The sequence below is a fragment of the Prionailurus bengalensis genome, chromosome E2 (genome assembly GCF_016509475.1).
Source record: "Prionailurus bengalensis isolate Pbe53 chromosome E2, Fcat_Pben_1.1_paternal_pri, whole genome shotgun sequence".
Taxonomy (NCBI): Eukaryota; Metazoa; Chordata; class Mammalia; order Carnivora; family Felidae; genus Prionailurus; species Prionailurus bengalensis.
In genome coordinates, this window is record NC_057352.1 from 12,070,250 (window position 1) to 12,085,380 (window position 15,131).

Genomic DNA, 15,131 nt, shown 5'->3' on the forward strand with positions numbered 1-15,131 from the left:
GGGGGGGTCTAGGTCCCTTCCTCTTATATCTGTGCCCTTTGGGGACTCACGTGTAAAGATGAGAACGGGGCAGGGGTGATGCTGCAGGACTCCCAAGATCAGGTAGCCTCTGCCTGGGTCACTAGAAACCTCTCCATCAAGCCTTCAGCCACCACGCAAGCAGCCAGACTGCCTCAGGGGACCACGCTGTGGGGCGGGGCGGCGCCTAAACTAGGAGCTCGGCCACCACCCTGAGAGGTGTGATTGCACCCTGCCCAGAACCACAGGGCCGAGCCCTTCCCCAAATCCTGGCCCAGGAGAGATTCTGTTCCCTTTCACGGCTCACTTTCCCATCCTGGTTCTCTAAAATCGTTCCCCTCTGCACTGGGATACCTTCCCCACATCTTTTCAGTCCCAGCTCGGATGTCTCCTCCTGGAGGCCCTCCCTGACCTCCCAGGCTGGGTCAGCTCCCCGCTCTGGGCCCCTGTAGCGTCCCGCTTTCCCCCATCCCAGCCCTGCCCGCTCTGGGTCGTCACTATCTGTCCTCCACAGGACTGTGAGCCACCGGAGATGGGGGGGGGGGGGGGCGGGTAGTGATTACTGCTCCGTGCCAGCCTCATCCAGCCTGGGCTGGGCACAGGGCAGGGCAGGGCTCACGGTTTAAACCGAAGTGGAGGGAGGCTTGAACCTCCGAGATGAGTGATGAGGTAGGGAGACACTTCTTCGGTTTGATTTGGACTGGAAATCACTGTTACTCTGGGAGAAGATCCCAGGGAGGGATGGAAGAAAGAGAAGCTTAGGAACGCTGGGCAAGACCAGGTGCGTAACTCTTAAAGAAACGAGAGCTCTTTTGGAGTAGGGGCTTGGGACTTGGATATCTGGGTCTGGGTTCAGGAATTAGTATTATTTTTTCATTAATGGGGTAAGGGGGTTGGTTGCCTGATTCTCTGAAAACTTGGGACTCCGGGCTCCTGGGTCTGAGGGAGGAGGCTGGCGGCCTGGACTGTTGGGTCTGAGGGAGGAGGCTGGAGGACTGGACTCCTGAATCCAGAAGAGCTGGGTTCCCCACCATTGTCCCTCCAGACCCCTGGATTCAGCAGGTGGCGATCAGGCCTCAAGGACCACCTGTTCCCAATGTCAAGCTGCCCCCTGGTGGCTGCTATAGTTTTCTCCACACATCAGACGACAGACCAGGCTTGGCAGTTTATTATTCACAAACCCCTTGCAGCCCCTGGGGCTCCCTTTAGCAGCACGTGTGGTGCCCTGCAAGGCAGAAAGAGAGGTGGGTCAGATACTATCCCCGTCAGGTTGGGGGACAGGGCAGGGCCAGGCCGAGGGAACCTGGCCAACGCTGGGGTGGGGTCGACTCACCGGCCCCCATGCCTGGGCAGCGATCACGGGCCCCACGGGGGCAGCCGGAGGGGTGACTTTTCCTTTAGGAGTTTCTGCAGTGGAGAGAGTTTGAAGAGGGGCTATTGATTTTCTGGAACCAGTGTTTTTCCCTTCTGCCCCCCATCCCATCTTCCTTCAGACCTGGAAGCCCTGGATCCCAGCTGCCTCTCCACTCACCCTGTGGCTCCCTCCCTGGCCTGAGGGCTGGAGGTGATTTCCCATGGGGCTAAGGCCACAGTCTTAATTCTTGGCAAGGGTAGAGGGCCCTGAAGTCTGGGGAGGGCCAGAGGTACCTGGAGGGGAGGAGATTAAGAAGTGTCACAGCCGAGCTGCAGCGAACTGTCATTTCATAGGCCCAGATGGTGGTAACACATGGGTGGCTGGGGCCAGGAGGAGGGAGGGACAGCCCAACAGTCTCGTCCTTGTCCATGCTGTTTTTTTCCCTAGCACCTCTGGCTCGAGTAGGAAGTTCTGTCCGTCCGTCCATTCATCCATCCTTCCATCCATCCATCCTCCCTCCCTCCTTTCCACTCACCCATCCATCCATTCATCTTTCCATCTATCCATCCATCCATCCGTCCATCCATCCATCTCACAAGCATTCCCGGAGCGTCTACAGTGTGGGGCCAGGCACCCTTCTAGGCTCCGAAGAGACAGCCATGAACCAGGCAGACAAAATCTCTGTCCTCAGGCCGCTGATAAATTTACCGAGCAAAAGACTTACCATGAGTAATCAATGCATGAACAAGGAACTATCCACAGAGTATTAAGTGACCTTCAGGGAACTGGAATAGGCCTGGGGGGAGTGGGGGGCGGCTGGGGAAAACCTCTTAGAAGGAGGGCGATGGAACACAAGGCTGAGTGTGACAAGAATGTAGGCAGAGGTCCTGTGGTGGGTGGTGGGCTTATGGCCTGTTAGGACAGCAGTAGTCCCCTGTTGCTGAAAAGGAGTTGGGGGGGATGGTAGGAGGTCAGAGAGGTGGAGACGGGTCAGGTCTCCAGGCCCTGTGAGCTGTGGAGGGTTTGTTGGCTTTTTCTTGGAGCCCTGGGGGAATTAGTGGGGGCTTCGGAGAGGTCAGGGAGGGGTATGATCCAGGTTACGTAACCCAGGCTTGCTGACTTCATCGGGACCTGTGGGGCCCACGCCGGGCTGATTGCCATTCTCCACGTGGAGACAGCGAGGACGGGAGAGGTCCCCAGCGGCCAGCAAGGGGCCAGGGTCCCGCCGAATGACGATCTTGCTGCCTAGGGCTGGGTTTCTCAGACAGAGAACAGCACACGCAAACCGTACCCACATTGCCACTGGCCTCTGCCATGATGCCCATTTCACAGACAAGGGAAGAGAGGCCCACAGGAGTGGAGGACGGAGTCTGGAGTGTCGAGCCGCGGGCCTGGGATCCATTCCTGACGCTGTCATTTTGAGCCGATGGCCTCCACATCTCCGAGGCTCGGTGTCCCGTGCTTTATGGCAGGAATCACAACAGTACCCACCTCACGGGGCCTTCATGACCGTCAAAATTAATGCACGAAACACAGGGCCGGGTGCCCAGCAATTCAGACACACGTTAACATTAACACGTTAACTACGCTCATTAGGGCCGTCACTTTGCTGGGAGGCAGGACCCCCGGGGGCCATCCCTCTTACAGCGTGTTTTGAAGAACCAAGGGGGTAGGAGTTGAAGGGAATTTGAATCAGGCAGGGTTTGGGGAGAAGAGGAGAGGGCACGCCAGGCGGAGGGCACAGCCCGGGCCAAGGTGTGCCCACGTGGCCGGAGGCGCCCCCCCTGCCCCCCCCCCCAGCCTGCCATCCTGGCCGCGTCCCCCCTCATTGTCCTCTGGGAGCCAGCTGAGTGCCTCCTAATGTTTCCATTTGCCTTGGGCTGCAGGTCTGGATCTGTTTTTAGCTTCCCTGGCTGGTGTCACCGCCACCCCCCTTCCTGCTGGCTCACTTGTTTGCTGCGGTCGAAATAATGTTCCCGGACTTCCTGAGCTGTTTGTTTGAAGACGCCTCTGTATTGATTGAATCTTATGTGTACTCAGCCTAACACAGATGGGCCCCTCCCCAGCAGGCCAGGGTCTCGGAAAATCCTGGGGTAGGAAGTAGGGGGTGGGGAGGAGCAAGAAGGCTGGGGCTTGCTTCGAAGATCAGCAGACAATGGTAGGGTTTTTCTAAGCACCACGCCCCCTCCCCTAACCCCCCCACCCCTCCCCCGCCCCCAACACCAGGTTCTCTTGTATCAGCCTGTGAAATTTTGACAGGTACAGTCACCTCTCTGAGCTTTTTCTCCTCTGGAAAATGAGGAGGGGAGCATTTCTTTCATTTTTTGTTTACTTCACAGGGCTGTTGGGAAGGCTCTGTTCCTGGGCTCCTTGAAAGCCTATTTACTGAGCACCTACTATGTGCCAGGCACTGTTCTAGACTCTGGAGATCCAATGGAGAAGACGAAGTCCTAACCTTCGGGAGGGTGGCAACCGGCTGACGGTGACAGAAAATTATACGCTTCTGCCAGGTGGTGGAAAGAACTATGAAAATCGGCAGGGGGTGGGGGTGCTTTTTTTCAATAAAATGGGGGTGATCGGGGAAGGCCGCCCTGGGGAGGAGACGAGAGAGAGCAAGCCTGGGGGACAGGAGGCCCGGGCAGAGGGGACAGCTGGTGCAAAGGCCCTGGGATGAGACACGCCTGGGATGCTGGAAGGAGAGCCAGAAAGCTGGCGAGGGGTGGGGTGAGGAAGTGAACAAGAGGGCACAGGGGTGGTGGGCGCCAGATCGCCCAGCACCGGGTCAGTGGGTGCCGAGGGGGAGCGCAGGACCTGGTGCCCCTGAGGGACCCCGGAGCTGAACCAGACCAGCACCCGACTCACCATTTTCAGCCGGCCTGTAGCTGGGGACACATTCAGCTGAGGGGGGGCTGAGGAAACCACCTGGGAGTGATGGAGGGTGGGGAGGGGACTGTAAGTTGTCATTTTCTTCCTATCTACGTGTCCTTCTGCTTAGAGTCCCAGCATTCGGGCACTCTTCCAGGCTTTGGAGATGCAACAGAGAATAAGGCAAGGGCCTAACGCTCAGGGGAGTTTCATCTGGAGAAAGCCAGAGCCCCAGACCCTTGGGAAAGCAAAAGTCCAGGCCCCTAGGGCCCGACTCCTGTCACTAGCCCCCTCCTCCCTCAGACCCAGGATCCAGGTCGCTGGCCCTTCCTCCCTCGGACCCAGAGGTTCCAGCTCCAGCTCCTGCCTGGCCCTGCTTACCTGCCCCAGCTCCTCCTCCCCATCTTCCTGGTCACTGCTGGACCTCAGGTACTCGGCAGCGGCCGTGGCTTCCTCTGGCTTCTCTTGAAATTGATGGATACTCACGGCCTCTTGGCCCTTGATCTCGCCGCGGCAGAAGGGGCACGTCTGGCTTTCAAAGTTCTGGGGGTGGGATGGGAAGGGATAGAGGGTCAGGGTCTCCCTGTCCCCCATCTTGTCCCTTAGGACCACAAGGGCCTTCCTCCCCACCAGAGGGATGGGCTGAGGACAGGTGGAGGGAAACAGAGGGAGAGGAGTCAGGCAGAGAGGGGCTGGGAAGTGCAGGACTGACGGGAAGGGGGGCGGGAGCCAAATGGGGTCCGGAGGGGCACAGAAGCAGATAGCCCGGGGGAGCCGGGTGTTGTTGGGGTCTCGGCTGTCCACGGTGATGATGCTGTTGCCTAGGCATGCCTGAGCACTGGCCTGGGCCCATGTGAATCGTGGGGAGCCCCACAGACATCCGCCCCACTACCACCGCTGGGGCCAAACTTGTTGTGGCTCCACCGGCCCCTGTGGGTCTTAGGATCACAGGACCCACCTCATCAACAACCACCAGTGAGCTCTGAAGACCAAGATCGATTACCCATAGGTCCTGGGGGGTACGTGGCCTGCCTGGGGCCACACGGTGAGGTCCCAGGTAGAGACAGAGGGAAGACACAGGCACCACGGGGGCTCTGCCTTTATTAGGGGCTGAGTGGGGGGGGGGGGGGTGCCTTGGAATTCATGGGCTCATTCTCTATTGGTGAATTTAAGGCATTGGGGTGTGGGAAGGGAAAAGCAGGGTCACTTAAGGGGTCAGCTGGCTAGGTTTTCCCGGGTTGTCTGTCTTTCTTTCTTTCTTTCTTTCTTTCTCTCTCTCTCTTTCTTTCTTTCAAAAAAATTTTTTCCCCAATGTTTATTTATTTATTTTGAGAGAGAGACAGACACCCAGAGCATGAGCCGGGGAGGGGCAGAGGGAGTGGGAGACACAGAAGCCGAAGCAGGCTCCAGGCTCTGAGCTGTCAGCACGGAGCCCGACGCGGGGCTCCAACTCATGAACCGCGAGATCATGACCTGAACCGAAGTCGGAGGCTTAACCAACTGAGCTACCCTTTCCCCCCACCCCCACTCCGGGTTTTCTTAAAGGGGAACTTCATGCTGGGTGGCCTGTTTCCTTATTCGGGTCATTTTGCTAGGACCTGCATCCTACAGCCCTACAGTGGGGCAATGTGTATTCAAGAATGTCCTTGAGACGCATGCCTCAGCCATCACAAGCTTGCAAACACTTCCATTACAATCACAAAGCTTCGCGTCAGGCACCTACCATACACAGGGGCCACTGCCCTCTTTCCCCAAGGGCTTGGATCCTCACCATGGCTCTTAGGAGGTGACTACTATCAGCCTGGTTCTCCCAAGGAAGAGGCTGAGGCTCAGAGAGGTGAAGCCACTGGCCCCAGGTCACCCAGCCAGGGAACAAGGAGCCCTTTCGGCTAATAAGGAAGCCAGAGAACGAAAAGCGGAGGCGAGAGATGTAGGGCAAGACGGAGACAGAGACACAGAGGCGGACGGGTGGGCTCCTGTTCATTGTTCCCAAGTGACCCTGAGCCAATCTCTGCCTCTCCCCGGGCCTCAGTTTCTCCATCTGATCCATGAGGCGTGATCCCTCATGCTAGGGACCTCTAGCATGAAGGTGGAAGCTGGGGGGGTGGGGTGGTGGGGGGGAGACTGGGCGGGAAGGCAGGGCAGTCGGACCCACCTGCCAGGTAGCCAGGCAGCTGCCACAGAGCAGGTGTCCACATGGCTTGATTTTCACGTCCTTGTCCCTCTCGGTACAGATCTTGCAGAGCTCAAACGTGGAGTCCATGGCCCAGTACAGCTTCAGCTGCTCCTAGGAGGCCGGAAGATGGGGAGGATGGAGAGGGGTGGTGTTAGCCATGGGGATCCAAGTCAGGCCACAGGACGAAAGTCCTGAACGTCTGTGCCAGCCCCGAACCCTCCTAAGTCCAAGGCCGTGTATCTGGCTGCCTCCTATCTGTACCTGCCTATGAGACTTGTTCCCTGGGGTGGTCTCTATGCAGGGTTGCCAGACTGAGCAGCTAACAATACAGGATGCCCTGTTATGTTTGATTTTTAGGTAAACAATGAACCTATTTTGGGGTTTAAGTATATCCCAAGGGTTCTGTGGGATATACTTATACCAAAAGATTTCCTTTGTCGTTTCTCCCTTGCCCGTGGGGTGGCTGTGAAGACTACGCTGATACAGGGGCTATCCTCGGTGAAGGGTCAAGTGCATTAGCCGTTCTGACAACCTCAGCAGTATTATTTCCTGGTTTAATCCCCACAAAACCCCCCAGGGAGGGGGCAGGACGAGCTGTGCTTTCTAGAGAAGGAACAGAGGCCCAGAGAGGCCAAGTGATTTACCCCCAGGTCATGTGGCCACCGCACCAGCACGGAAACCCACAGCCTCTGGGATTCTAGGCCTGAGTCTCTAGGGAGAGAACTCCTGAGTTAAGGCCCTCGGGGGGCACAGTACGCAGGGACAGGGACAGGGCCGGTGGCAGGCCTGGGCCTCACCTCCGACACATGGATGTGCTGATAGGGCTCCATCTGGCAGAGTTCAGTCAGGTCTGGGTTGTGGTTCTTCCCATCTGGGTAGAGGAAGCTGGGCAAAGGAAAGACGGGGGTACCGAGGGCCGTCTGATACTCCTCACCCCAGACATGGGCCCAGAGCCCCCCGGATGAGCATCGCTCCCAAACCCATCGTTGGCCTGGGGATCTTTTCCCTCCCCTCTCCTCAAATTGGGACTTCCCAGGGCAAGCTGTGACTCCTCCGGCCCCGGGGCAGGGCCGTGTCCCCTCAGACTCCCCAGAAAGGGCACACGAGACCTCGGTGGCTGAAGCTCTGGAAACACAAACTCAGATCAACAAGAACCAGGAAACTGATTACATCCTAGGCTTTGACCTCCCAGAGTACCCCCGCCCCCCGTCCCTGTCCTCAAGTGTTCGGGCTCAAGCAGGAGACATCTTTGGGGCGCCTGGGTGGCTCAGTTGGTTAAGCATCCGACTCTTGATTTCAGCTCAGGTCATGATCCCAGGGTCGTGGGTGCCTAAGTACAAGCCTGGGATGTGCCGTATAGAGAAAATATGGGTGTCAGATGAGCTTCGTTGAGACGTGAGCTCACTGTGAAAGTATCAGTTATGTATATGTTAAAACATGTTTTTTAATGTTCATTTATTTTTGAGAGAGAGAAAGGGGGGGGGCGAGCAGGGGAGGGGGAGAGAGAGGAGACGCAGAATCCGAAGCAGGCTCGGGGCATGGAGCTGTGAGCACAGAGCCCGACACGGGGCTGAAACTCACGAACTGTGAGATCACGGCCGGAGCCGAAGTCAGACGCTTAACCGACTGAGCCACCCAGGTGCCCCTCAACTGTATATTTAAAAAGGTGTCTTCAGGGGTGCCTGGGTGGCTCAGTCGGTTAAGCGTCCGACTTCAGCTCAGGTCACGATCTCGCGGTCCGTGAGTTCGAGCCCCGCATCGAGCTCTGGGCTGATGGCTCAGAGCCTGGAGCCTGCTTCCGATTCTGTGTCTCCCTCTCTCTCTGCCCCTCCCCCGTTCATGCTCTGTCTCTCTCTGTCCCAAAAGTAAATAAAAAACGTTGAAAAAAAAATTTATAAAAAGGTGTCTTCAGGGGTGCCTGGGTGGCTCAGTCGGTTAAGCGTCCGACTTCAGCTCAGGTCACGATCTCGCGGTCCGTGAGTTCGAGCCCCGCATCGAGCTCTGGGCTGATGGCTCAGAGCCTGGAGCCTGCTTCCGATTCTGTGTCTCCCTCTCTCTCTGCCACTCCCCCGTTCATGCTCTGTCTCTCTCTGTCCCAAAAGTAAATAAAAAACGTTGAAAAAAAAATTTATAAAAAGGTGTCTTCAGGGGTGCCTGGGTGGCTCAGTCGGTTAAGCGTCCGACTTCAGCTCAGGTCACGATCTCGCTGTCCGTGAGTTCGAGCCCCGCGTCGGGCTCTGGGCTGATGGCTCAGAGCCTGGAGCCTGCTTCCGATTCTGTGTCTCCCTCTCTCTCTGCCCCTCCCCCGTTCATGCTCTGTCTCTCTCTGTCTCAAAAATAAATAAACGTTAAAAAAAAAATTTTTAAAGGTGTCTCCAGACAGAGACACACAAAAAGGTTACTATTGGTTACCAATCAGGTAGCAATTGGTTGACAAAAATGTGACCAGATGGGGCGCCCTGCTGGCTCGGCAGGTACAGCATGTGAAGATCTCTGGGTCGTGAGTTCAAGCCCCACGTTGAGTGTGGAGCCTACTTAAAATTAAAAAAAGAAATGTGACCAGAATCTTGCAGGAAACCGAGCCGGTATTTCCCCTACGAGCAACGGCTCAGTATTCAACAATCTAGTGTTTACAGCGACTTTATAGAACAGAACTACCAAACACAATGAGAACGGACTGCATATCTATCTCAGATCATATCATATCAACAGGACTAATAAGATAGCTCTGGCCAAAGGTTCAGGATGAGACTGGGGAACCTCACCTGCCTTTTTTTCCTCTCCTACCCAAGGCAGCTTCTGATCGAGGGGCTGTGGGGCAGCCAAGGTTACAGGTTGAGACCACCGGGTCTAGCTGCTTGCCCAGTGTTCTTTCTGCTTTAACCGTCTAGATTCTAGAATGGGATATGGATGTCTAGAAGCGAAAGCTGTTCAGCAGAATTCCAAGGAATAGGCCAGTGAAGCCAATTCCCCACACACTTCTCAGAGCTGCCTGGAGCCCACGGAGCAGCTTTCTCTGAACTGGAAAAGGCGCCCCTTCCTCTGGACCCTCGTCTGCCACCTACCGGAACACCATGGTATTGCAAACTTATAATGTGGGCCGTGTGAATTGCGCGCCCTCAGAGCGATCTGGGGCCGCCGGGCACCGCCTTTCGAAGTGCATTCTGCCGACACCCTCCACCTGCCGGGACGGCGACTCACAAGCCTTCCCTTTGTCCGTCCAGGAGTGTCTGGAACAGGGGCTTGTTGAGAGAAATGGTCTGCAGGATGCTGCCGTCTGAGTTCACGAATCCAATGGCCCATTGTCCCAGGTGAGTGCAGCTGGGCCGGAAGATGTAGCTGGCGGGAGAGGTTGGTAAGGGGGTGAGGGTGTGATCACCGCTGCCCCATCTGGGAATTCCCATCCCCTCATTCTGCTGGGGATCCGGGTGTCCAAGTCCTTGTCCTTTATAACCTAGCTTCCTGGCCCTTTTACCTGCCTGGCTTGTCTCTGCAGGCCTGCAGACGCGCTTGAACCTCATCGTACGTGAGGAAGGCCACGTAGCCCGGGTGGTTGACCGCCAGGAGCTGCCAGTTCTTGAGGAGTGTCGGCCAAGGCTGGAGCGGGGCAGCGCTGGGGTCACGGAGGGGCCGAGCAAGGCACACCCAGTGCCTCCCGGGGTCTCGGAACCCAGCCACGTTGCTTACACCCATCGTGGGCCTCAGGAATCTCGTACACAGAAGACCCCAGGCGCTCCCTTCCCCGGGACCCGGGAATCTGAGATCCCAGCCCCCTCTTCCCTCAGACCCATGTTCCCCACCTCTCCTTCCCCCAGCCCTGGCCTTCCCTGACCTGGAAGAGCCTGGTAAAGATGTCAAACTCGAAGATGGACACGTGGCCGCTGCCAGTGAGGTTGATGGTGGAGCGCAAGGCCAGGCCCGTGGAGCCTGATTCCACCGGGTGGCAGGTGCACAAGATGGACTCAAACTCAGCCCAGGTCAGGACACAACTGGAGGGGGGGCGTGGCACACAGCTGAGGCCTCCAGGAACCTAGCATGGGAGGGCCTCTAGGGAGGAGGGGCTGGGGGCAGGACATCTGGGTCTGAGGGAGGAGGGGCTGGGGGCAGGACTCCTGGGTCTGAGGGAGGAGGGGCTGGGGGTCTGGATCCTGGGTCTGAGGGAGGAGGGGTTGGGGGCAGGACCCCTGGGTCTGAGGGAGGAGGGGCTGGGGGCCTAGACTCCTGGGTCTGAGGGAGGAGGGGCTGGGAGCCTGGACTCCAGGGTCTGAGGGAGGAAGGGGCTGAGGGCAGGACTCCTGGGTCTGAGGGAGGAGGGGCTGGGGGCCTGGACCTCTGGGTCTGAGGGAGGAGGGGCTGGGGGTCTGGATCCTGGGTCTGAGGGAGGAGGGGTTGGGGGCAGGACCCCTGGGTCTGAGGGAGGAGGGGCTGGGAGCCTGGACTCCAGGGTCTGAGGGAGGAAGGGGCCGGGGGCAGGACTCCTGGGTCTGAGGGAGGAGGGGCTGGGGGGGCGGGGCTGCCTGGACTCCTTGGTCCCCTGGCAAGGACAGGATGAGTCTCCAGGAACTTCGGGGCCCCGGGGACAGGTGCTCACTCACCGGGCGCCGCAGTGCCCCCTCCAGAAGCTGTGGGCTGGGGCCTTGGCGAGCTGGTACGTGTGTCCACAGTACTTTCCTCCGGGGAAGAGTGCGCTCAGTTCGGCATGCACGTAGCGGAAGATGAGGGCCAGCTTGGCCAGCTGTCGCCTGCAAGGATGGGCTCTGAGGGCCTGGGCTGGACCTTGGGGCTCACGCTGGCACCTTGCCTGCTGTGGGGGACTCTACCCACAGGGACCAGGCCCCCCAGGCTCTGACAGGGTGGAGTCCATCCCGAGACAGCCTATCACATTCCTGACGCCTCCCCTCTGCGAACCTCGGTTTCCTCCTCTGGGAAGGAAAGGGAGGCGCTGCCCACCAGCCCAGCCATCCCCCAGCCCCCACCTGCAGCCCCACCGGGACTGCAGGAGAAGCCTGGCCTCATCCCGCCTTGAACCAGCTCTGCGGGATTCCTGACATCTGTTGTAGCCCACCAGCGCTGAGGGCGTTGACCGTGGTCTTGGAGCAGGTCGTGGGGGGGGGGGCGTGTTTCCTTCTTCCGGCTGCCTCCCTGGGGTACTGGTCAGGACGTGGGGAGCAGCAAAGGGGAGCTCTGAAACTCAGCTATGTCATTTTGGGGAGGTTCCTTTTTTTCCCCCCTTAAGTCTCAGTTTCCTCAACTGTGAAATGGGCGAGTGTTCGATAAGTACAGCCCCTGTCTTAGAGGGGAAGCTAAGAGGATTCTTCCTTATCTCATGAGCACATAAAATGCCCAGCGACACCTGGCATACAGTTGGCACTCAGTACGTGTTAGTTATTATTAGTTTGTATTATTTTATTCTTTTTATTTATTTTTTAAATATATGAAATTTATTGTCAAATTGGTTTCCGTACAGAGTCTGTATTATTTTATTTATTTAAAAAAATTTTTTTTTCAACATTTATTTATTTTTGGGACAGAGAGAGACAGAGCATGAACGGGGGAGGGGCAGAGAGAGAGGGAGACACAGAATCGGAAACAGGCTCCAGGCTCTGAGCCATCAGCCCAGAGCCCGACGCGGGGCTCGAACTCACCGACCGCGAGATGGTGACCTGGCTGAAGTCGGACACTTAACCGACTGTGCCACCCAGGCGCCCCTAGTTTGTATTATTTTAAATGTATATTTAATTTTGAGAAAGGGAGAGTATGAGCAGTTGGGGGGGGGCAGAGAGAGTGGGGGACAGAGGATCCGAAGCGGGCTCTCAGCTGTCAGCACAGCGATGCGGGGCTTGAACTCAAGAACCACGAGATCATGACCTGGGCTGAAGTTGGCTGTTTAACCGACTGAGCCCCCCAGGCGCCCCCAGGCGTGAATGTCTTAAGAGCCAACTCTGCATGCCAGAATAATTGTAACTGTGCCTTGGCATTTTCATTTGAAACACAGATTAATGTTGTTATGAAGGGCATTCTTTTTATCACTTCCTTATAACAGTTTGGGTATTACAGTGACCTTTAAAAAATGATGGGTAGGTAAGTAGCGTGGCCTACACATTTCATTTCAGGATGAATCTAAGGAGACATTACGAAGTTTTTACCGGACATGGTTGAGAGCTTCCTGGTCCACACCTTGTTTTGTTCCTGGCTCTAGACCCCAAGCCTCGGCTACTCCTGTCACTCAGGAGCCCCTTCCCCAGAGTTTAGAGGAGGGGGCTACAGACAAGCCCTAGGTCCTGAGTTAGCTGTTCTCAGGAACCAAGACGGGGGGGGGGGGGGCAGGAGGCGGGGCTGTGTGTGTCCCCCTAGGCAAGGGCGATGACGGGGATGTCAGTCCACCCCTCCTCCTGCAAGAAGCTCCCTGGGGTCCCCGCATTCTCAGGATGTATGTCTAGGCCTCTGGGAGAGTCGGGCAATTTGAAGAGGGCTGCTGGGTGGCCAAGAAAGAGGGGACATGGGGGGGGGGGGGTTAAAGGCATAGGTGCCCAAAGAAAAAAAAACCTGGCTGGCTCAGTCTTCTAGGTTCCCCAGGGAAGGGGGTTCTGACCTGGACTTCTGGGTCTGAGGGAGAAGGGACTGGGGGCTCTGGACCTCTGGGTCTGAGGGAGGAGGGGCTGGGGGCTGGATTCCTGGGTCTGAGGGAGGAGGGGCTGGGGTCTGGACTCCAGGATCTGAGGGAGGAGGGGGCTGGGGGCAGGAGTCCTGAGTCTAAGGGAGGAGGGGCTGGGGCAGGACTACTGGGTGTGAGGGAGGAGGGGCTGGGGGCAGGACTCCTGGGTCTGAGGGAGGAGGGGCTGGGGGGTGAGGACTCCTGGGTCTGAGGGAGGAGGGGCTGGGGTCTGGACCCCTGGGTCTGAGGGAGGAGGGGGCTGGGGGCTGGACTCCAGTGTCTGAGGGGGGGTGGGCTGCGGGGACTGGGTCCCTGGGTCTGAAAGGGGAGGGGCTGGGGGCCTGAACCCCTGGGTCTGAGGGAGGAGGGGCTGGAGGCCTAGACTCCTGGGTGTGAGGGAGGAGGAGCTGGGGGTCTGGATCCTGGGTCTGAGAGGGGAGGGGCTGGAGGCCTGGACTCCTGGGTCTGAGGGAGGAGGGGCTGGGGGCCTGGACTCTGGGTCTGAGGGAGGAGGGGCTGGAGCCTGGACTCTGGGTCTGAGGGAGGAGGGGGCTGGGGGCAGGACTCCTGGGTCTGAGGGAGGAGGGGCTGGGGGCAGGACTCCTGGGTCTGAGGGAGGAGGGGCTGGGGGCTGGATTCCTGGGTCTGAGGGAGGAGGGGCTGGGGGCAGGACTCCTGGGTCTGAGGGAGGAGGGGCTGGGGGGTGAGGACTCCTGGGTCTGAGGGAGGAGGGGCTGGGGGCCTGGACTCCTGGGTCTGAGGGAGGAGGGGCTGGGGGCTGGATTCCTGGGTCTGAGGGAGGAGGGGCTGGGGGCAGGACTCCTGGGTCTGAGGGAGGAGGGGCTGGGGGGTGAGGACTCCTGGGTCTGAGGGAGGAGGGGCTGGGGGCAGGACTCCTGGGTCTGAGGGAGGAGGGGCTGGAGCCTGGACTCTGGGTCTGAGGGAGGAGGGGGCTGGGGGCAGGACTCCTGGGTCTGAGGGAGGAGGGGCTGGGGGCAGGACTCCTGGGTCTGAGGGAGGAGGGGCTGGGGGCTGGATTCCTGGGTCTGAGGGAGGAGGGGCTGGGGGCAGGACTCCTGGGTCTGAGGGAGGAGGGGCTGGGGGGTGAGGACTCCTGGGTCTGAGGGAGGAGGGGCTGGGGGCCTGGACTCCTGGGTCTGAGGGAGGAGGGGGTGGGGGCTAGATTCCTGGGTCTGAGGGAGGAGGGGCTGGGGCAGGAATCCTGGGACTAAGGGAGGAGGAGCTGGGCGTCTGGACCCCTGGGTCTGAAGGAGGCCGGCGCTGGGGGCCCGGACTCGCGACCCCACCTTTTTCCTGGGGCAGGAGCCGCGGCTCACCTGAGTCCGGAGCCCTCCCGGAAGAGCTCGTCATTGGCACTCCTCCGACCCTGGGGTGCCAGCAGTGCCGCCACCTGCCTGATCTTGGCCTCCAGGTTGTTAAGGTAGACGACGAGGAAGTCCCGCGCACCGCCGGGACCCTCGGGGCCGCCTCCGTCGGCCGCCCGCCGGGCGTGGGCCACCTCGCGCAGCAGCTGCGCGGTGCGGGGCAGCAGGTCCCGCATCGAGGGGGGACTGGAGGCAAGCCGGGGGTCCCCGAAGTGCTCTTCCAGGCGTTCCAGCAGCCTCACCGCCCGGCCGAGCGCGCGGGCCTCTTCCCGCTGCCGCCCCCAGGGGGCTGCCACCGCGGCCATGGGTCCCAGGGCGTCCTGGGAGGTAGGCGTGCGGCTGGGAGAGGTGCGGCCGGGCCCAGCCCAGGGTGGGGGCGGGGTCGGGCGCCAAAGGTGAGGGGGCGGGCCCAGCCCAGGCTGGGGGCGGGGCCGGGCGCCAAAGGTGAGGGGGCGGGCCCTGGAGAACCGGGGAGGGGATCGCAGGTACCGGTGTCTCCCAAGGGGGCGGAGCCTGGGGGAATCTGGCACCTGGGTTCCTAGAGATGGGGTTCCAAGTCTGCTCCCCCCGGGGCGCCTGGGTGGCTTGGTCGGTTGGGCCTCCGACTTCGGCTCGGGTCATGATCTCACAGCTCGTGGGTTCGAGCCCCGAGTCGGGCCCTGTGCTGACAGCTCGGAG

The 15,131-nt window shown here is 59.2% G+C and overlaps 1 protein-coding gene across 1 annotated transcript; it reads right to left on the reverse strand.

Annotated features, from left to right (window-relative positions):
* Window positions 1-1,164: 1,164 nt before the first annotated feature.
* On the reverse strand, window positions 1,165-14,816 carry CBLC (Cbl proto-oncogene C). Its single transcript, XM_043598650.1, has 12 exons — window positions 14,406-14,816; window positions 11,009-11,155; window positions 10,246-10,402; window positions 9,889-10,010; window positions 9,615-9,752; window positions 7,211-7,298; window positions 6,393-6,524; window positions 4,619-4,780; window positions 4,235-4,294; window positions 1,550-1,665; window positions 1,352-1,425; window positions 1,165-1,243 (listed from the first exon to the last, which is right to left on the reverse strand). The coding sequence occupies exons 1-11, from the start codon at window positions 14,756-14,758 to the stop codon at window positions 1,416-1,418; spliced, it is 1,485 nt and encodes a 494-aa protein (XP_043454585.1). The 5' UTR covers window positions 14,759-14,816; the 3' UTR covers window positions 1,165-1,243; window positions 1,352-1,415.
* Window positions 14,817-15,131: the final 315 nt, after the last annotated feature.